This window comes from Astyanax mexicanus, chromosome 3, assembly GCF_023375975.1.
Source record: "Astyanax mexicanus isolate ESR-SI-001 chromosome 3, AstMex3_surface, whole genome shotgun sequence".
Lineage (NCBI taxonomy): Eukaryota > Metazoa > Chordata > Actinopteri > Characiformes > Acestrorhamphidae > Astyanax > Astyanax mexicanus.
The window spans coordinates 43,155,935-43,178,720 of record NC_064410.1 but is presented as its reverse complement, the minus strand read 5'-3'; the positions used below and the strand labels follow the sequence as shown (position 1 = coordinate 43,178,720).

Below are 22,786 nucleotides of genomic sequence, written 5' to 3'. Positions count from 1 at the left end.
GAACCTTGATTGTTTTTGCGATTAAATCTCAATACCTGGTTATTGAAATATTTTGAGTTAAAGAGGATGAGAACATACGATCTGTTTGGTTATAAACTCTCCAAGAGTTAAAATAGTTTCATTGCTGCTCTGTTTGTAGCTGTGCTGTTTGGTTTGTAAGCGCTGCACTGTTGCTAGGTTACCTGTATGTGGTGGAGTAATACATGTAGAGCTTCAGTTACAGTGCATTACCAACTGATAAGTTGGTACTCGTAGAACGCCTCTCAGCCAACCGCATTGCAGGGTCGGAACTAACTGTGGTATAATTGAGGATAATAATAGGAAGTTTAATATAAGTTTAATAATAATATTTAATATGAGGAGCCTCTACTCCTCTGCAAATGCTTTATGCTACATTTTGGAACATTGCAGTGAGAATTTGATGCTGGTACTGATGATGGATGATAATGTTAATGGGTTTTATCAGATCAGTAAATGCCACTCAGACATATCCCAGAGGTGTTGGCTGGAGCCTAGTGCTGACGGGCTTTATATGCCTCTATGTCTAGGATGGCACTGAGCATGGTAACTTTAGACTCACGGCTCATGGCTGCCTAAGTGTGTTCTGTTATACTGGCATTGCGTTTCTATGCTGATTAAGCAAGCTGTCAGTGTCAGTAATGGGAACAAATAAGTAAAAAAGCGGAAAAGTCCCAATTCAAAACACACTGAATCTGATATTTTTAGTTTCATAATAGACAGATCGGAATTCATGTGACTTTACCCACATAAATAAGGAAAAAGGGCAGTTAGAGGAAGGGAATAGAGAAGGGATAGAGAAATAGAGAAAGATAATGAGAAACAACAGTAGTGAATTACGGAAAAAAAAATATTTAGAGTGATACCTCTGCTACAAGATTATTAGAAAGCTTGTGTCACAACTTCTCAGTGTTTCTAATGAAATGGCTGAATGTGGACACAGGCTGGTAAATAAATAGCTTAGAAATTAAGTTTTAAAAAAGGACCCAAATAAATAGTTGTTTTTAAGCACAGATGTCAGCCTGAACTCCTTCATAGCTCCTGTGATTCTGACAAGGATGAAACTGAAACTTCATGTGAAGCGTTTATACATTGTATTAAAAAGATTGTGTGAACAGCCTAAAATAAACAATCAGATTTGGGCCACTTTCATCTTCTGTATGAATGTAGCCTAACATGAAAATAAAAGAGTAGGCTTCCTCAGGTCTCCTTTCAAATGCAAACCAATGAAAACTGAAAAAAATAAAATAAAATAAAATAAAAAATAAAAAATAAAAAAACATTTTACAATATCACTGGTTCTTTGCCTGGCTAAATGGTTCATCAGGTACAATCTTATAAGTAGTTCTTCACAGAACTTAAGAACATGACTCTACGCATCCCCTACGATGATATAGGACAGGAGAGTATAGTGCAGTATGTGTAAAATAACTTTTTTTCTCATGATGCGAAGATTATTTACACAAACACATCTCGTGTATAAAATCGGTTCTTTAGGGAAGCAAAAGTGCTTCTAAGCTACTTTTATTTTTTTAAAGCTGTGTTTGCCAATACTTTGGCAATGTTTCTCAACATGTATCTTCATGTTTCTTCTGTGGCATAAAGAGCAGATTTTGCCTCATCATGATTTGACAGCTGATATTGAAACTCTTTTGGTCCAAAGGTGGTTTAAACTTCTAAAAGACTGTTAATGAGTGCTGACATATAAAGATGGAGATCAAATGTGTAAACTTTTTTATTATTCCCAAGTAAGAACCACCGCAAATTTACACCTGTGATATTTGTTCTCCCAAAAGAAATATGCGTATTGTATATCGTCGATGTCCAATGGAAAAACAAGTATCTGTAAAACAACAACTTGACAGGAGAGAGAAAAAAACCTTCTGAAGTTTAACGGAGGCCAATGTAAAAATAGTTTATTTCAGGTCATTTAAGTATTGTATTAGTCTGTTCATCAAGAAATTTTGAGGCAGTTTAAGGAATAGTGTCTGTTCAAATTATGTAGTAAACTAAAAATCCACAAAAATGGAAATACTTGTTTTTCATTGGACAGCAACTATATGTTATTGCAAACAAAAAACAAACAAACAAAAAAAACGCAATTTAACTTCCCAGTTTTACAGGTGATACAGTCATGTGAAAAATTCGAGGTAAGAGAGCTGGAAGTAACAGCCAGACTTAAGATTTATAAGTCCAAAGCACATTTTTCCAAAGCAAAGAATTCTTGATGTTTGTCTAGGTGTTCTCTGGCATATTTTAGTTAGATTCTAATGTTTAGTGTTTTCTGATCCTAATGTCTCAGAGAACATTCACTTTAACATTTCTGAACAAACAAAACTAATGTCTGAGCTTAAAAAAACAGGCTCCTCCAAAATCATCTCCCAACACCTTCTATTCATCTGCAGCTGATATGCTGCATTTTATTTTGATACTAATTTTAGATATTTTAAGTTATAATAAATGTGGAAGTGCCTTGACTTTTAATCATAATTGAATTTCTATTACAAATATTTTTTTCATCAATTTACTGCATTTAATTGTATTATCTACATCTCTTAATATTGTTACAGCAGTATAATGTAAGAATTTGTATTTCTTGCTCCTGCACTCCCCCTACAGTCTGGAACTGTAAATTGCAATTTGAGCCACCCCAAAAGTATGTACTGTTCTGGACTATTCAGAACAACAGAACAGTCACTGAAAGTGACAAAATGTTTGGATTAAAGTGGTAGAAAATATGATTTTACAGTAAAATTACCTGCACTCTTCTTAAAAGTGTTGTCCTGTCAGCTTCACCAAAGATACATAGTGCAGTTGGCAGTGTGCCAAGCCTGAAATGGCAATGAAAGCAACATTATTCTTCTTAAAATAATTTAGGCATTTTTTGAGTTTACACTTACTGTATATCAAATGGTTGAGATGACATTTTGAGGTAAAATCACAGAATAAAATAAAACAGATTTAAAGGAGCATTCAGTTAGAAATGAGAGCTAGCGTGTGAAATAGTTGCAGCAGTCCAATTTCAAAACACCCCTCCACAGACACAAGGCTCACTCGGGTTGCCAAGGCGGCTTAATCTACACAATCCAGTGCAAGCAACGATGAGTCATACTCTGTAAGTTAATCAGCTAATGTGTACGTTTGGAGTGTTTTTATTGTTTACACATTATAAACTGGCGGCTCATGTGAACGTCATCCGTATTTATGCACTGCTAGCTGCGTTAGCCTAAGCCAAGCCTGATGTACCAGAAAAATACAGACCTTAGAGTTGGAGTTTCTACTTTACAGGTTCTAGTAATATACTGCTTAGTTTAGCAGATAGCAAATACATCTATATTTGAGTAATCTGTCGTTTTATCTTGTTGCAGCCTGAGCTAGATCTCAGTTATGACCTGCCATCTCTACTGTCCAGCAAAGCCAGTAAAGACTGGGAAGGTGCCACTGGTAGGAGAGACAGAAAAAGTTGCAAACTCACTGCCAATATTTACTCTTGTTTTATTCCTTCTTTTGTCACTGAGCTTTTTTGAGACGAGCCGAGACTTTTTAGGCTGTGTAGCAGTTAAGGTTTCAGCTGAACCAGCCCTGCTTACTAGCTTCCATGCTGCAGCACCACTACCTTACTGTTGTGTATTGGCCACCTCGGGGGTGGAGTTAATTTTGGGGAATGAGTAGCAGGCGGAGTCAGAGGCCAAAACAAACACAGATAACTGTGACACACTGCACAGTCCAAATAGAAATGTACTGACTGAAGCCCTGCTGAAAAGACAAGTTTCCTTAATATCTGATGAAACATCCTGATCATTTTTATTTTATTTACTACTGAAAATATAATCCTGAATGGTCCTTTAAGGTGCACATTGAAGAAAGTTGCATTATTCTATTTATCAAAACCTCTGAAACCTTGATAAGCTGAAAATTATATGCTTACCGACCAAAAACAATCAGTTTGTTTGGAGTGATTTATGGATGAGAACTAAAGGGCTTGCTATTGAAAGACATAAGCCACCTGAGATTTTTTCATAATGATATAGTGACTCAAAACATGCTCTACCAAAGTAGTTCAGAATATTTTGTTAAAAAAAAAAAAAGACTCTGGTTATTGGCTGAGCTAATTGTTTCCGTACCAGTGTTTTCATACATGAGCACTGATGGCCTTTGCTATAATCAGCTATAGAAAATAGGCCCATCATAAAAAATCACTAGTGTTAATAACTGTTACTTGAACTGATCAAAATTGCACACTCTTACTGGCACCTGTCTCCAACAGCCACTCCAATCTGACCACCAATCAGTCTCTGCCGTACCTAATGAAGGCTGTAGGGCAGTGTTTGATGGGCAGACTTCAGTGACTCATTCAGTCGATCACTCTCAGCCTCTCACATACACATGCAGTGTGGATGAGTCACTGCATCAAAGGTCGGCCTCTCTTTGTCTGTCTTTCCTCCTCTCGCACGCACGTTTCAACATGCATATTTCATCTGATTTCACAATACGCCATTCACATGAAGGACCTCACAGCTACAGCACACTCTACAGATAGATTCATCCTAGAGACACAGCAGCGACTGTACGTGCAAAACTGTGCAAAATCTACACAGCCTATATTAGAAATAGGTATATTACATGTATGTGAAGTATGTTATAATCTTGTACAGAATTTTTAAGACTTTAACATATAATTGTGCACAAGTGTCACAAGGAAGGGCATAACAATTAGGGAGATCACTTTCTATTTTCGCCAGCAGCTCTAAATAGCACTACCTAATGTTCTAATGTAGCCAGTCTGAAGAGACATGCTTTTCTGGACAAGCTGAAAGATAAAAAAAGGTCATTGTCAAGTTAAAGAAAGCATGTGGACTGAGGCAATAGATAAATATCAATTTCCCATTTGTAACCATTGAGTGTCACCCTTGTTTCTGAGGGAAAGTGGTTGAGTTCCTCACCTTATATTATGGGAAAATCCTCCAAGAACTCAAAAAGTCACCAAAATTAATAAATAATATATATAAAGAACAATGCCTTATTACATCACTGTTACTAATTCTCAGCAGACAACCCTGCTGTTAGTAGAGAAGCCATAACGTTCACCAACATTAATGCTGGCCTTTAATTTATGGCATCCAATCTCTTTAAAAATAATTATTTATTATTATTATACCACAGTTAGTTCCAACCCTGCAATGTGATTGGCTGAAAGGTGTTCTATGAATGCCGTTATCAGCTGGTAATGCACTGTAACCGAAGCTCTCCATGTATTACTAGGCCACATACAGGTAAACTAGCAACGATGCAGCGTTTACAAGCCAAACAGCCCAGCTACAAAAGAGCAGCAATGGAACTATTTTAACTGGCAGAGTGTTTCTGACAGATCATATTTTCTCTTCTTCTTTAACTCTTCAAAATCTTTCCATAAAGATTTCAATAGATGCATTTTTTGGGTTGAGTGTGGTTGTGTCACAGGGAAGGGCATGAGAGGAGAGAGAGAGCACATCCTGATTTCACCAGCAGCTCTGGATAGCAGTGCCTGACTAATGCATGACTGACATGAAAGTCATGACACAATGACGCACAGCTCCAGGGGTGGGTCAGGCTCCACTGTGGCGACAGTGTGTATCGTCACTATATTGTTCATGGCTATATTGACATTGAGGCTTCTCTGTGTTACTCATGTTCTGCAGACAAATACAGTACATTATCTCCCCCTCTCCCTCTCTGAGTAATAGATCAGCATGTAGGGCATGCATCAGCTGATATGAGATGATGAAGCAGTTCTGTAAAAAAAAGGAATAAAACATCCACAAACTCAATATTCAATTCCATAAAAAAAGAATCAGTGTTTATTTGGTCACTTGACATTTTATAAGGCAGTCATTTCATTTTTACAGATTATGAACACTGTCTAACACTGCGTGGCAAGGAATTAACCTTGTTATTGCGACATTACAACATATATTGGCAAGCCACATGTCATGGGACAGAAAATAGAATCATGTTGCATAACTCTTGCCATGACCCATGGAAGCTAAAGACTGCAGCACTGACCTGTGGGATACAGCTCTGAAAAAAAAAAATGAAAGAGACCACTGAAAAATTATGAGTTTCTTTGATTTTAACAAATTGAAAACATCTGGAATATAATCAAGAGGAAGATGGATGATCACAAAGCCATCAAACCAAGGTGAACTGCTTGAATTTTTGCACAAGGAGTGGCATAAAATTATCCAAAAGCAGTGTGTAAGACTGGTGGAGAAGAACATGCCAAGATGCATAAAAACTGTGATTTAAAACAAATATTGATTTCTGAACTCTTAAAACTTTATCAATATGAAATTGTTTTTTTTTTTTTGCTTTATTTGAGGTCTGAATAAATAAATGCTCTAAATGACAATATTTGTATTTGGAATTTGGGAGAAGTGTTGTTTGTAGTTTACAGAATAAAACAATAATGTTCATTTTACTCAAACATAAACCTATAAATAGCAAAATCAGAGAAACTGATTCAGGAACTGAAGTGGTCTCTTAATATTTTCCAGAGCTGTATTTCTGGCAGAGTTACAGTCAAATTGTTTCGCACAAACAATGTTAGCCAGAAGTCACAGGTCACGATCACAATGGTAATGCCTTCTATGTATTTTCGGTACATTTGTCACAGTGTGGAATGATACAGGCTCTACTAGCAGGACTTCGACTGTCAACCTCACTGACAAGATAACACCTCACCACTTATACTTATAAGTTTGGCTGTCAAAGCACATACTGGTTATCAATTTATATACTAATATTCCATGACTTTTGGAATTTGGACTACAGATTATACAAGAGAATCAAATAATGATTAATTCTATTAATTACTCAAATACTTATGGTCCCTTTTTTACAAAAAAAACTTATAATGGATGTTTAATGTTATGCTACAGATTTTAAATAAAGAATATTATCAAAAAACAGTAAAGGTTTCATTAATACTACTTTGAGTTAATTATAAGTAATATCACTGCTGGTTGTACAAACACTTTTTATTACGCCAGTTTTTTATTTAATGCCATGTTCACAGTACACGACTTTCAGAGTTGTCAGTTTATCGTACTACTCACACCACACAACTTAAAAATCGTCATAAAATCGGGAATCTTTTAATGGTTGTGGTTTACACATTAAACGACTGTTTAGCAACACTGGGTGAAAAATGACAAACTCTTTCAAAAGGATTAATTGGCTGTAAAAACAGTCAGCAAGTAGAAAATAGGATGAAAATCATGTAGTGTAAACTTGGCATAAGATCACTATAGAATTTAGTACAATTAATTATAACACTGTTAAATATTGTGGCACAAGGTAGAGTCATCCTGCTTATACTCAGTTTAATTCTCCTCATCTGTAACATCCTCCAAATCCTCATCCTCATCTTCATCCTCTTCATCATCATCATCGTCCTCATCCTCATCATCGTCCCTTTTCCCCTGTGATGCTGGATTCCTCGACTGTTTGAAAAAACAGAACATATACAGCAATAAAAAAGTATATCCCATGAAACCATATTTAAACATATGGATGCGATCTTGATTGTAAGAATATTGAAAAATGGACTTAAAATATAAAGTAAATAAAACTTGTAAAATATACAACTATGCTGAACAAATAACAATAAAAGCCTCTTGACTTTACTTGACAAATGATTGCATGAAGATAATATAAGTGAACAAATAAAAGATGAAATATCTTTTAAAAAATCACTTGTAATGTAATTAACAGGAAATGTAATATTCTTGTGACAGAAAACGCTACTTAAATCTGATGTCTGTAAGTTTTGGGATTTAGGGCCCTCTCTGGTAAGAATGGGTAACTGCACCGAGCATGCAGAAGAATCATTTTAAACTGAGCGGGTGTGATGAGGTCTCCTTCCAGAGCGGATAAATCTAATTTCCAGGTTATGTTCAGTCAGAGAGAGAGAGAGAGAGAGAGAGAGCACACTTAGTTAGAAACTTTGGTTTTATTATGGGTGAATTCTGAGCTACTGAGGTCTGAGTTTCCCCCTTCTGAAGTCTCCATTGCTCCACCAGCTGCTCGCTGGTCCGGATCCTCTTTTAAAGGCTGTACATGTAACGTTAGTACATAAAGACGGGTGACATGGCCAGAAATACTTCCAGGAAAAACAACCGGACACCCCAGTTTTTTTTTTATTTTTTTAATGAATATATTAAGCTTAGCAGGGATGGTCGTTACAGCACACTGGTACCATTAAATACAATATGTTGTCCTTTCTTCGCTCAGAAATGCTTCTGCTTTCAGTTTAAAGAAAAAAATATTATGGACTGCCACTTTAAATTCCTAAAATTAGAATCAGGTGCAGGACATCAGCTGCAAATGATTATCTAATTATGGTTAGAGGATTTTTAAGGAGCCTCTCATTTAAACTTTAAGACATTTTGTTTAGTCCACTCTTGAGTGTTACAGAATCCACTAAGAATTAAATATCCTATCTTTTCTCCCCTCACAAGAAAATGTAATTTATTACTAATTACTAATTTTACAAAATACATTTGAAAGATATTTCTTCAGCTCTATGTGTTCAGTTGTATTACCTCTATCTCTCAATAATTCAAATCAACTCAAAAGATCCAATATCCATATGATCAAATATTAAAAAGAGGATAAAATAAAGTAATTCATGAGGTGATGTTTCACACATGACTGTAGGTATGTTGATTCAAAGAAACCTGCTCATCACACATGCATAAGTAGTGAGTAACCTGCTGTAGTACAAGGTTGGAATACCCAAGGCTTGATGTGTTTACTGAGCATAATCAGGCAAAAATTCTCTTTTGGTATTTGGAAGAGCATTTCAGGTAGGACGGCTCTACTAACTGCCACATGAAGGAATTTCCTCTATGAGGAAACTCACATGCAGATCACACATCATGTACAGTAGACATGCTGTATCTCAGGGTAAATCAGGAACTTCTGTTCTGTATACCTACTGCATGCTTCTGTCATTACACACGCTACCAAAATTACTCATGACCTGTTTTAGGGCTTTTTACTGAAGGGCACGTTCATAAGTCTTCATGACAACTAAAATCAATGTATATCAACGTTTACCAATGATTATTCAGTCAGTTGTATTAAATCTTTTTTTTTGGATAGGACTGAGTAATTAATTGAAAATGAATGTAAAGTAAATGTAAAAAAAGACATTTAGAACCTCAAACAACGTAATCTTGTCTATTATTTATTTATTTTAAGTTTCTTTGTACCCAACTTTGTTTATGTTTTCCCGCTTATACAATTATTTGCTTAAGTTCCATTTACAGAAAGCAATTAGAACATATTCTCAGCATTAAAAAAACAGTAAAAGAGGGTCAAATATTCAAGTAATCGTGATGATGATTTGAAGCCATAACACTAGCCCTATTTCTGAAGTTAAATTATATCAACACTGACCAAAGCAGCACTTATCTTCACACTTGCACTAAGGACTGATGCATTCGCTAAGCTTGTACAAATATGTACAAGTATCACTATTAATTAATACACAGGGAAAGAAAACACTAAAAAGGTTTTACTGCACTGATTACAGGAAGCTGTCCAGCATAACTGCATGAATGGTTTATGAGAAGCAACAATTCCAAAGCTGTAAACAGCAATTAAAGTAATAAAAGACTTAAACAAAAAGAGTAGAAAACATTTCATGATAAGAGCTCCAGCAAAACATAATTTATTGTGAAAGACTTGAGTAGCACTGACCTGCAACGTCCCGGATTTGCTCATGGATGTTCCAGTTCGGTTCAAGGATGTTCTGGAATTAGCACGGACTATGTCTAAACGAGACTGATAGTCAGGAGGGTGCAGCGAGGTCCTGAATACCTGCAAATACAAATACAAAACAGCTATAGATTATTGCTCACCAAATATTAGTGTGTGTGAGCTTTTTTTTGCTGGTGTCTTTTTTATTGACCAGGCAGTGTATATAGACTGTGTTCAATGGATAATGCTAGAACCAATAGCATACAAATTCACATTGAGATTAAAAGCAGTCAGTTAAAAAATATTTGGACAGTTACACAATTGTTTGTTATTTTGCCTCTTTACAGAACCAGCAGGTTTAAAATGAAGCAAGATGGGAATGAAGCTTTAATTCAAGAGGTTTAATTAAATTAAGTCTCTTTAAGTCTCAATAGTAATTAAAAAACAACAATTTGAAATAGAGGAGTATATTTATTACTTGGAAACAAAATAAAAAAAAGTCACCAAATATCCCTCAAGATGATTTGCCTCTCCTCATACTTCTACTTCAGCTATTTTAAGTGCTGTTTGTGGAGGTTTCTGCTTTCAGTTTGTCTTCAATAAATATAAATCTTTAACCCCAAATATATGATTTGAGTTTATATGACAGTTTTTCTTGGCATTTCTTTGCCCTAAGAGTCTCTTGGCTTGCTTTTGTGATTTTGTTCATTATCTATCTGCATTATGAAGCAGGGCTGTGTAAAATTTGATTTCTTTTCTGTGATATATAGTGCAATATCAAAAACTATAGCTATTGAGCAAACAATCTGTAAATTAACTAAATTAGGTAAAGCTAAGCTAATCTACACAGATTTCTCCTCTAAAAACTGTTCATTTGGGTGAGTAAAGCGCTTATGTTTATTTACAGTAAGGTTAGATTCCCGAATTTCCCCAGCCCGACAGCACTGCACTGTGGAACCCTGAGTGTTCTGGTAAGTATGGGCGATATTAGCTAATGGTTCGTTCCACGTAGCTTGTTTTAACACGGTAAGCGTGCAAGCTACAGTCCGATATACTCCCCTCTGAACAACAAAAGAGCTAGCACGGTTAGCAGGTAATGCTAATGCTGCTCCAGCAGTGCTAGCCGGGGTTAGCAGCAGGCTACAGCCCAATAATACTCACCTCTGAATAGGGTAATAGTAGTTAGCGGCTAATGCTAATGCTATTCCAGCCCCGGTGCTGGAGAACTAAACTGAAACTCCTGTAAAAAGCTGTACTTCAGCGGAGTGGCTTTACTGCCCTTTACAAGCTGACTGGTAGAATTTATGCATAAGACACACCTGATTAAAATGTGCACTGATGATTTTTGGGGAAATTAAAGGACTTAAATGTGCCTTATAGTGCAAAACTTTGTAAGAACATTGACTCAACTATGCTTGACACCTTATATGGTATTGAATCAGATCATAAACCCTTCCTTTCCTCCTTTCCTTCTCCATATTCTGGACTTAATTTGACTTAATTTGTATTGAACAAGTTTTCAATCAGTCATAACCCATTAATCATCAGCAACATACTGGTCATTATCAATGCATCAAACTGATTATGTTATGTGGTTTAAAGCACTAAAAATATCTGGATTTCCAAGCCCCTAGAGTTCTCAGAACAAGTCAAACGAGAACAGAGCTTGCTTTGGCAGGTCAGATAAAAAAATCTTGAATTTAACTGTTTGCCAATGAGAAAAATCCTGTGCCAACTGTCAAGTCAAGCATGTTTTTCAAGAAGTCTCTCATAGCAGAGACTATAAAAGAGTCTGCATTCCAGGAAGTGGGACATTCAGTGTCGTAATGACGTTTCTATTAGAGAGAAATAGAGCGGAACAGAAGAGATATGACACAGTCCATCAGGTCTGCTGGAGAGGTGAGCTGAGTCTGAGTAGCAGTGTTAAAAGAGAATGGGTGTATACCTCTAGATCGCCCTCCTCATCAACATTCTGGATGTGCTGATAGGCAGTAGTGTACAGCTCCAGAGCTTTGGCGTGGAAGATCATCTCTACACTCACAAAGTCCATAAAGATTTTCTGTGTATCAGAGAAGAGGGAAGCAGTGTTAATTATTTATCCAGGTCAGTGTTTATCAATCCTGGTCCTGGAGCCACACTGTAAACCCATACGTTGTTTGAACTTAAATTATTTAAGTCTGTTTTACTTAAAATTGGATATTTCTACACAATACTCAACTATTTTGAGTTAGTTGAACATTTGTGGGCACATACACATTCAAACTGAGAACTTTTAATCTTTAAGTTTAGTCTGTTGCCATTGGCAGCTTCTTTTCCATTGGCTTCTATTTGCGTACTGGGTGTGTCCAACAGTTTCTGACACTCACCATCAGTGTGTAGTGATTCCTTCTGGGCTACCTCTTCAATTGTAATAACTTGATGATTTAGTTTATGCTAACTCAAGTTTTCATTCCCCATTACTTTTGAGCAAACTGGCTGCCTTAAAGAAGTTAAATAAACTCAACTTATCCGGTCTTACAGTATAACAAAGATAAAAAAGTAAAATTAACTTTTCCTTTAGTTGTAATAACTTGATGTTCTAAGTTATGCTAACTTAAGTTTTCATTACCCATTACTTAACTTGTTTAAGGCAACCGGTTTCCTCAAAATTTTAAAGTAAATTCAGTGCACCCTGTCCTGCACATTTTAGTGATTTCCCTGCTTTAAAACTTTCTTTTACTTGGAAAGGGATTGTTAATGTGCTGATAAGTAGAAATCAGGTGTTGGTGCTGATAGAAGGAAATGGAATACGGTAAATGTGTCGGGCAGGAAGAGCACCAGGACCAGGAGATTGCTTCTTATTGAAATGACTACGTCATAATGATGGCTTAAGAAAAACAAGCTACTTCCTAAAACAGTGTGATGCTTTTCCCACATAACCAATAAATACTTCAGTCTCAGAGACCTTGATATCCTGAATCTTCTGCCTTTCAAACACGTCTATTGTCTCCTCCAGTTGGCGAGTCGTGCGCGTGGCATCCATTGTGGCTCTCTGGAGTTCGCTCTCAGCCTGTCACGACACAAGTGAAACTCACGATGCAGAGAACAAACTGTTCAGAGCAGTCTGTTCATTTATTCTGGAACTTCATAACGGGAAATCACCCCAGTGAGAAGTGTTAAGCTGCTGTCCTACAGTAATTACACCACTGTCATACACTGACTGTCATACACACTCACTGTTTTGAAGAAATGGAGATTAGGATGACCCACCTGTGACTGGAACAAACTGTTAAGGAAGCATTTTATCTGAATTTCAATGCAAATGTCTATTACAGGAATTGTATTGCAGTGCAAGTACAGTTGCAACCGAAATTATTTTCAACCCCATTGCAAATTAGGCTCATGTTTTAGCAATCAAACAAGAACAATTTAAATAGAACAACACAAATAGTATAATAATTCTTATATAATAAATGCAATAAAAAAAATCACGTTTTGCAATACTTTAGCATTTCTATAGCAGTCTACAATTATGCTGCACTTCTTTTACCTTGGAAATCTAGGAGGCAATGGATTGGGCACAATTGACTGAGATCTAGTTAAACATTGCGATAATTGTACATCATTATTTTTTTATAATGTAATATCCAAATAAATCCAAGAAGACTTTAGCATTTAGCAAAGCTGGGTTGTCAATACTTCAACTGTGTTTTATGGTTTATCCAACCAAAAATATGTCCCATTTTTTTTTAACAGGTTAGCATCATTACCAAATATATACCAATTTAAAATGCATCATGCATCTTCAATTATTCATCCATCCAAACACTGTAAAACATGCTCACAGATAACAGATATGTTAAACAGTAATGTGTGCATGAGTGATTTTAAGCACAAATAAACAAATAAAAAAATAAAAAGGAAATAGTATTGTTCCTGAGTGAAGAGAGGGCAACATATAATGAATGGCATCAGTGTGATTCTGCTACCACCACTGCAAAGACAAATAAAATCATTTTAAAGTCAGGTTGTCTGGTAGGTCCCGGGACCTGTCTCTCGCTACAACAGCTTTTGCTGCTTACCTAAGCAAGTACAGTGACGCTAACGATGCTGATAGAAGAGCTAAGAACTACTGCGAACATGGAGATATCAGAACAACAAACTAAATGCAGAAGCAAAACTGAAGAGAGTTGGCAAGATAAAAGAGAGCACAAGAGATTCCTCACTAAAATCACCTGATTTATTCACTATGAAAAGACTGCACCCGTTTTAAAAGTACTTTAGTGCATTTACAGTTTCTCACTAAAACTTACAGACTGTCACTTTAATGACAGAATATAATATAGATAATAAACTGTATGATATTTCTTCATTTACTACTGTTGATGAGCGGTTCAGCCATCTTTTTATTCTAAATTTGAATTTGAGATGAATCAAGTCAGGCGACTGTAATGGCCTCCCCAGAATCTTCCAGGAATTCTTCTTTTTTTTTTTTTTTTTTAAAGCTTATGCTTCATTTCTCCTTCAACATACATACTGCTGATCCACAGGCCAGCATCGGTTCATGGCTTCTTTTTTTTTAAACATGCCACAGAACAGAATCCCAAAACTTCAGTGGATCAATAAAACATGACTGGAATTTCAAAAATGTTTGGATTGATTGATTTGATTGATTTCTTGCACACTTTTGTGAACAGATAAATTTAATTTGCAAAGCGTGGTTGCATAATATCAATAGCAACAGTACAGCAGGTACCTCAAACCAGTTTCTATAAGCTATGAGTACCGGTAATACTACAATGCTACTCTTGCTTAACATCCTCCAGCACGTGGTCTTAAATGCTCAAGCAGAAAGCTTATATTTCTAGTTATAAAGGAACTGTTATTCATAAATGAACTAAAGCCCTGCAGATTTCTACATTGCCAACACCTTTCGAACCACCTGTGAATGTTTCATAGCTCAAATGTCCTTCCTGAGCTCATAAAAACAATGAAATCATGGACTAAATGAGGCTTAATGTCAACACACAAGAACATTCTAAACTATAATCTGACATCGCTATTCTCTTTTTTCTTCTAGCAATAACAAATAGATAAGGGAACCCAGTCCAAGTTGGAGTTTGTTGAAGTTTGCTGGAGAATGCTGGGTCAGTGCAGGACAGGTCTAAACCTGCAACCTTCACTGAGGTGTAAACAAGACAAATTGAAGAAGAACAGAGAGCCGACAGAAAGGATACAATGATCTGCCTGTCTGAGGGGTTTCTCTGCCTCATTCTCTCCAGCTGCTGCATCTGCTTTGCCTCTCGGTTCCGAGCGGTCTGGGTCAGCTTCAGGTCTGCCTGTGGGTTGGAGGAAAACACTGGAAGAAAGTTCTCATGTGTTCATGCTCAGAATGAAAATGCTTTAAACAAAGACAAGAAAGTGCTGTTCTCTGTGTACTGAGGTGTATAGAAGAAAAAAAAAAAAAAAGAAATATACTGCTCATAATAAGAAAACAGACTTAATAGTTTCTTCATAAATATCTACACAGTAAAGATAACCTAAGCTACACAGAAAATCAAAATAAAATAAATTTAGTGTATATTTACAATATGTCTGGCTAATTCATTAATATGTGTGTGTTATATATAAGTTTTATTCATTTAAATGTCAGCATACCACCAAGAAGGACGAACAACATCCAACAGGATTAACTGTGGACGCTGTAAGAGGAAGCTGTCTGAAAGGGATGTTCGGGTGCTAATCCGGATTGCATCCAATAAACATAAAACCACGGCTGCCCAAACCACGGCAGAAGTGCACCTCAACTATCCTGTTTCCACCAGAACTGTCCATCGGGACAATAAATTATTGTGCTTTAAAACCAGGTGTTTTAGTTTCATTGTCCATCCCCTGTATATATGAGGTTTGCTTCCTTGCAATTCCATCACTGCTGTCATTAATTTTCCTTTCTCCTCAGTGTGCATTTATGAAGAATGTCAAGTTGGACTGAAGCAAAAGTTCTATGAATTCCATTAATACCAAAAAAGTGCCTCAAATCTGAACTGAAAATGTCAGATTCCATCTGTTTTTTTGCTGTTCACACTGCCACACAGATAACATACTTTATAACAGGTAAGATATTATACACATGCCAATTTTGCCTGCTGAATGAAAACAGCTGACATGCTGACATGTCAGTACTCCAAAATATGTTAAACTATATACATTTACATTTACCATACCGTTGGTTTCCAACGAATAACAACAATGTCAGTTTTACATTGTGGCGGCTTCTACAAGACTCCAAAACTATCTTACTGCATTCATTTGTATTGATGATGTAATAGCCACAATGCGTCCTGCAGTGCCAGATGCACCTTGAGCACTCAGATATATTTAGTAATGATGAAAGGCATAGATTTAAAATACTCTAGTAGGGTGATGCATATACTTTCAGCTCAGGCTTTGCAAACCATGGAAAACAAAGATGGCATAAACTTACTGACACGCCAAACCATGACAGTTTTCCTAAAGACGGATTAAAAACACACACTATATATGATCTGCTTACTTATCATATCACCAGGTTCTGGTCAATACAGTAGAGTGGGCATCACTCTTAACAGTCTCCTGACCAGTTAAGATGATCTTAACAATAAGATGTTTGAAACCCTTCTACTTCATCAATCACCAGTTGGACTATTTAAAATGCAACAATAAGGTACAGAACAAGTATTAAGTCTCTAATAATGTGGATATTAAGAGGTAATCAAATATACAATCAGATCCCTCAATTGAGAAAATAACAAAGCAGAGAGCTGCAGGCCACCCAGTACAGTCAGCATGAGTAAGAATGTAATAAAATGCTGCCCTCATGTGGTTATTGTGCGCACCACAAGATTGACTGGTTTAGGCAATAAACACTTTCCGTAACTCTTACTTACTTACCCTTTTCATTTTCACAACAGAGCCATAGGTTTTCAACGGCTCAACAACTTTAGCTTCCAGTCTTTCCACCTGTGAGTAATGGTTACAGGTTAGAAATGTCTGATGTTACACATCACACTGACCGTTTCAAATACAGTTCCAACTTAACTTAAATTCAGTGTTTTTTCATTATTTAAAAATACTTTGCATTGTATATTAATACTAAAGGCATCCAAATGTAAAGAAAAGCATAAGGAATTATTTAGTAAACAAACAAAAACCAGAATATGTTTTTTTTTTTTATTATTTTAGATACTTCAAATCCATATTTTGGCAAGAACTACTCAATTAAGCAAAGACAAAAGTAATTTAAGGCTACATTCACATTACCAGGCTGAAGTTACTTAGATCAGATTTTTTCATGGCTGTGTGAACGTGCCAAATCCGATTTTTCACTTTAAAATGTGGTCTTAAATCGCAATAGCTGCAGAAACAGCAAAAGCAAGATGCCAGGCCTTTTTTCACCTCCTGGACCTGAGCATGAACTTCAGACCAGCTGTTTTCTCTCCACTCCAGCAAAAGATGATCCACATGAGCTACTAACGCAGCCATTTCCCTTTATAAAGCTACGAGTCGTCTCTCAAATGACATTTTTTGTTGGGGGTGAAGAAGGAGACATTTATACACCTATCAATTTGCGCATGTGAGGCGATTCATGGACAGATTCATTCACATTACACATACATGGCCACTTCACATTTGTGAATGTGAACCATTAAGATAGCCAAATCTGATCTGCGCAAATATTTGGATTTGAGCAATATGGCTCAATGTGGTAATGTGAAGGTAGCCTAAGAAATAAAGGTCAGTCAGTCCGAAACATTTTAAAAACTTGTGTGAAAAGAGTGTCCTTCAAGGTCAGTCACAAAGACCATCAAAAATGTTATGATGAAACTGGCACTCTTCAGGACAGCCTCAGGTAAAGAAGACCAAAAGTTAAGATAAGAAAAGTTTATCAGAGTTACCAGCACTCCAGACAAGAGCCCACCTAAATGCTTCACACTGTATTTTGGTTTGTTCAACACTTTTTAAGTTACTACACGATTTCTTATGTGTTCCTTCATCATCTGGATGAGTACTTTCGACATTTAACTGTAAGTTAGACTAAGTATAAGGCCATTAAATATTGAAGATTGAACTAAATGTTTACCTCTGCTTGGCGATAGTCCTGAATCTTGGCAAGCTGGTCTGCAAAATTCTTCAGTCCATGTTTTAAGTTAGGTGTTTCTGTGTCTGCATACTGGCTGACTTCCTTAACCAACAGATCGGCTTTGTCCCTCAGACGGGCAGTTTTACGAACATATCCTGCAAAGAGTTGGCACAAGTCTCCGAAGTGTTTCTCCACATGGGTGATGCTCTCCTGGATCTGCTTGGTTTGTGTGTCCCTTTACAAACAAACAGCAAATGAAAAACAAACAGCATTAGAAGGATTATTCAATTAGAATTTGACAATTCTGTAGTATCTGTAATTCTGATATTCTCTTTACATTTTAGGAAAAGAGACAGAAGTAGTTAGGCTTTGTCAGGCTTGCAGCACTTTTTAAAGTGTAGTCCTGAATTTGATTAATGCTGTCTAGAATTAAGTTAGCTACTAGAATTAACTTGCTTTCTCATTGGTTAGCTAGGTTAGATCATTTTGTTTACAGCTTTCATCTTAAACTGATATAGTTACAAATAATTATCAGTACTGTTATTCAAACAAAGAAACATGGTCAAAAAGTAAGGCCTAGTACAGCTAAACAGCTGCTTAACAAAAAACTAACTAATCTTTCAATAAAGAGTAACGTTAGATGTGTGTAACCCAGGTCCAGAAAGTAAAAATCCATCCCAGGGTTTTGTACCAACTGCCTGGGGGGCTCTGCTGTAGCTAAAGCAGTTGGTACAAAACTCTGGGATGACTTTTGACTTTCTGGACCTGGGTTACACACCTTTAATAAAGAGTAGCCACTAAAGAAACTTCGCTAGCTAGGTTAGATAAAGAACCAATAGCCACAGGTCTCACAAACATAAACACGTTTCTTCTAGCTTAGCTTTTAGTTTAGCTAGCTAACCTAACCAAGCTAACTAAAGCTACGTGTTTCATGTTATTGTTCCTCTGTAAGGATAAGTAGTTAACTAGTTAAGCTAAGTTAGATAGCTATCTGTATACATTTAAAGCGAATCACTGGTTAGCTAGGCTAGTTAATCAACAAGCGTTAGGTTTGCTGTGTGATTTTGTAAGTTAAGTTATCGCTTTGATTTCTCTCATGCTGCTGCTGTTTTTTTCTTACCTGAGCAGAAACACTAGCTAGCGCTAGCTGAGGTTAGCATCGCTCATTTAGCTTTTCTCTGCTCCAACTTCTTAATAAAACACCAGGTAAATTACCTTATCCGCGCGTCTGGATTTCGGTTCATGGTGTCTCCGGCCGGCGGCTGTGAGTTTTAAAGGACTGAGTGATTTAAAGGATCCCGCTGATGTATATTTTCTCTGGGTGATGATTTTTAGCTTCGAGAGAAACGGACGCCGTCCGCCGTTTCCATGGCGTTGGAGGTACTACCGCTTCCGGTAAAGCAAAAATAAATAAAAAAAAACATATAAAAAAGAAAATAAAATACGTAAAATGGCTCTTTAGATAAATAGCAATAAATAGTTTAGTTTAATATAAATTATTGCTAAGTAAATCTGCTCTGGTACGACTGTTTCAAGTAGAACAATAAATCAATAAGGAAAATAAAACAGAAAAAAATTAATAAAAAAAAAGAAAAGATTTTTTTTAATAAAAGTGATTACTAAATAATAATAATAATAATAATAATAATAATAATAATAATAATAATAATAATAATAATACACAAATAAATAAATGAGTCATTTAATATAATATAAAAATATAGTATTATTACACCGGAGCTTTTATCAAAAGCGACTTACAAACAATGATGTACATGTAGCAATCTCTCAAAAAAAAAAAAAAAAAAAAAAATACATTTTGAGGCAGGGCCTAAAAGAGGCCAAAGGAAATAGTAGGATAGAGGAGGAAAGGAAATTATAGAAGGTTAGAAGGTAGTTAGTTTGTTAGCTGTGTTAGGAGAGCAAGTGCTCTTTAAGAAGTTCTTCAGGAGTTTTTTTTTTTTTTTTGCCCAAACACCAGGTGGGTGAAGACTAGCACATGCCTCATCTGATACATGTGAATACACTGCCTCTTTTCCAACTATTGCTGATGCAGCATTGCCGAGTAGCATCACATAAACATAAATACTGTTTGTAGTTTATTATAAATTATTGCCAAATTATTAAATAATTGTCGACTGTCCCAAGGAAAGCTTTCATTGCTGTCCAAATTTGATTACATTCATCAACAAGAGTGTAAGTGAGGTCCAGATGCTGGATATGCTTTATATCCCTCTAGCCCTCTCTTGGCATTAGGAATGGTGCAAAAAGAAACATGTTAATCTGCTACAGAGAATTCAAGTTTCTATAACACAACTGCAGAGGAAGTCGATGGAGGCTGGCTGACAGACAGACTACATTGTTGGCAATTTGTAAAAATGGCCAAATTGCTTCTCTCAGTCTAATGATGCACACCGTCACAAAGTCTGTGGACTGAGAAAAATGTTGCGGAAAATTGTGTAGTAGAGAATGTGTAACATTCAACAATCTCTCACCAAGAGTTACACTACCCAAAGGAGCATCTAAGAGTCTGTTTATAGTGTACTTTTACACCACCTTGTGGAAAGACCCAGTGTCTGCTCATACCACACCTGTGATTGACAGATCTGCCTGAGGCATTTTATTTATTAAGGTTACTTATATTCATTTATTTTTTCTATTTTTATTTTTTTTTTATATCTAATTTTGTAGGTAATCTTCAGGTAAAGATGAAAAAACTGCTCTATTCACATTCTTGAGCATAAATATGCCAGGGCACTTTTATTACTTTTGTATCGTTGCCAAAAGTCATCGTGATCATTGACATTAATGGGAATTCATTGTGATGCACTATGTTTCAAATGCATGAATGTCACCAGCTGCTCTGTCTGTCTCTGTGGAGAATGTCCAAAAACCTTAATTATCATGCTTAATCAGCCATGGAATTGAAACAGGGGAGATTCCACTGTAACAGATTGTGTAAAACACGGGCGTTGCATTTCGTTTTCTGGAATCTCGTCTCGGGGTGCCAGTATCTGCCCTGGGTAAAGGAGAGCAGGAGAGAATTCAGGTCATCGTGTTTTAGTTTTCTGTCTAAGAGCTTCTTGATATTAGTATTACACATTTAATTTGTTTTTTCTTTTATATAAATGTAGTAAATAATAAAGGGAATATTTAGATGTTTAGATGCTGGATATTATTATTATTATTATTATTATTTTTTTTTTTTTTATGTAGAGGATTCCTGAATATATTTGTGATCAGGTAACTAGGACTAATGGATATGCTTGTGTAGAAGTAATACTACGCATACTGTATGAATATTCATACTGTGTAAAAGTGCTGGATTTTCTCCAGTATGTTGTGGAGTACAGTAAGATGTGGACCACTGGGTGGCAATCTACCTCTTTTCTTTTCTGCCTCTTCAGCTTCAAACTGTTCAACTGTTCTTACTGATCTTACTCTTCATAAAATATGTGAAATGTTGTATTGTCTGTGATTTTGGCAAGATTGTATTTCAAAGATCCCACAGATGGTTGCGAGATTTGCTTAATTTAATCTGTTTAATTAGATGGTTGTCTGAAATATTTCTTTTTGCACAGCCTTTTTTTTAGCAATTATTCGTCTTTATCATACTGTTTGTTACAAATTTAGAACAATAGGTTTTAGTTAATGATGTGAGAACAGGCATGCTGCATTTGATTGCATTTATACTGCAGAAGGCTTCTTTTTTTTTTTTTTTTGCTTACTACGGTGCAATCCGCCTAGTAGATTTCAGTCTGTTTTGCCGTGCAGCAGCCAAGGAGTGATGCATTGTTCGCGCGGTGCATAAATTTATTCAGTAAGAGTGTGTCTTCCTGGAGACAGAGTCTGACTTTCTTAAAGAACAGATGGTGTTATTACAAAAACACCAATTAGCAGGAAGTGGGTTGCATCCTCGCAGCTCGCGGAGCTTTGTGTTGGTGGCCGTCTGCGCATGACTGACAGGTTATGTCAGAGAGAAGGGCTCCCGCTGAACAGATTGGGAGTGACATATGTCAGGAGCCGGGGCGGCGGGCCCAATGAGAGCACCGCTGAGGCCTGTGAGCATCGCTCTCTCGCCTGCAGGTGAAAGACCTCATCAGTACCAGGGCCCACGAGGGCCCTCGAGCCATATCCTCCACATCCTGCATCTCCTCCGTCTCCCTCACCCCACCAATCACCAGCGGCCGCCTTCCCTGCCCGTCTGTCTGCCTGCCTGCTGCTGTCTTTATACGCTCCGTGGCGCCTGTCAGTGGGTGCACACAATAAAGAATCTTTAAGGCTTCTTGGTTGGCTTGGATGTACATTTTGAATAATATACATTTTAATTGACCTGCTCATGCCCTGCCACAAAACGCACAGATGGCCTTTCAAACTGTTCGAATTAAAATACACATTTTATAGCATTTTTATCGTAAAATAAAAATGTTAAAATAATGATAATGCTTCACTAAATTCTAACAGGGAGAATGAAGTCAGTATCATCCCCATGCCAGGCTGAAAAGCTGTCACAGCACCGTGCAACTTTGGTGATTCAGGCACAACACACCTTGCAAGAAGGGCAACCCTCGACATAACCCAAGTAAAATTTTTGTGTAAAATCCTGTAATATTACTGTACTGACTCTCATCACATGTTTGTGATGCTTTATTCATTTGTATATCAAGTTGATATTTTGCTGCCATAATTAAATTAATTAGTAACATTTTTCAACAAACAAAACACGTACATACGCATATTTGACATTAATATTACACATATTTAGATTTTTCTCTTTATATTTTGACACATAGTATTAAAAAAATGTGTGTGCTACTACACAAACAAACAAACAATAAAAGAAGCTCATTTGTAGCTAGAGTTTTTTCACTGCATATTAAAAGGAAATATTAGATTTATTGGATGGCATGTTTGTTTTTACATAGA

General features: G+C 36.4%; 1 protein-coding gene across 2 annotated transcripts; it reads right to left on the bottom strand.

Annotated features, from left to right (window-relative positions):
* Positions 1 to 5,827: 5,827 nt before the first annotated feature.
* On the bottom strand, positions 5,828 to 19,258 carry cibar1 (CBY1 interacting BAR domain containing 1). 2 transcript variants are annotated; one of them, XM_022683176.2, is made up of 9 exons: positions 19,076 to 19,257; positions 17,861 to 18,095; positions 16,672 to 16,740; positions 14,979 to 15,080; positions 12,979 to 13,017; positions 12,707 to 12,811; positions 11,708 to 11,821; positions 9,763 to 9,882; positions 5,828 to 7,499 (listed from the first exon to the last, which is right to left on the bottom strand). In XM_022683176.2, the coding sequence occupies exons 1-9, from the start codon at positions 19,102 to 19,104 to the stop codon at positions 7,380 to 7,382; spliced, it is 933 nt and encodes a 310-aa protein (XP_022538897.2). In that variant the 5' UTR covers positions 19,105 to 19,257; the 3' UTR covers positions 5,828 to 7,379. The 2 variants fall into 2 exon arrangements, with proteins under 2 accessions (XP_022538897.2, XP_049331309.1); XM_049475352.1 differs by lacking the exon at positions 16,672 to 16,740 and having other exon boundaries at positions 19,076 to 19,258.
* Between the last annotated feature and the right edge of the window lie 3,528 nt (positions 19,259 to 22,786).

Excerpts from the sequence above, each read along its gene's own strand:
- cibar1 (XM_022683176.2), bottom strand. The coding sequence starts at position 19,104 with ATGAACCGAAATCCAGACGCGCGGATAAG. Across the intron at positions 15,081-16,671 it reads CTGTTGTGAAAATGAAAAGG|GCAGACCTGAAGCTGACCCA; the intron begins GTAAGTAAGTAA and ends TCCAACCCACAG. Across the intron at positions 11,822-12,706 it reads AGAAGATTCAGGATATCAAG|AAAATCTTTATGGACTTTGT; the intron begins GTCTCTGAGACT and ends TCTGATACACAG.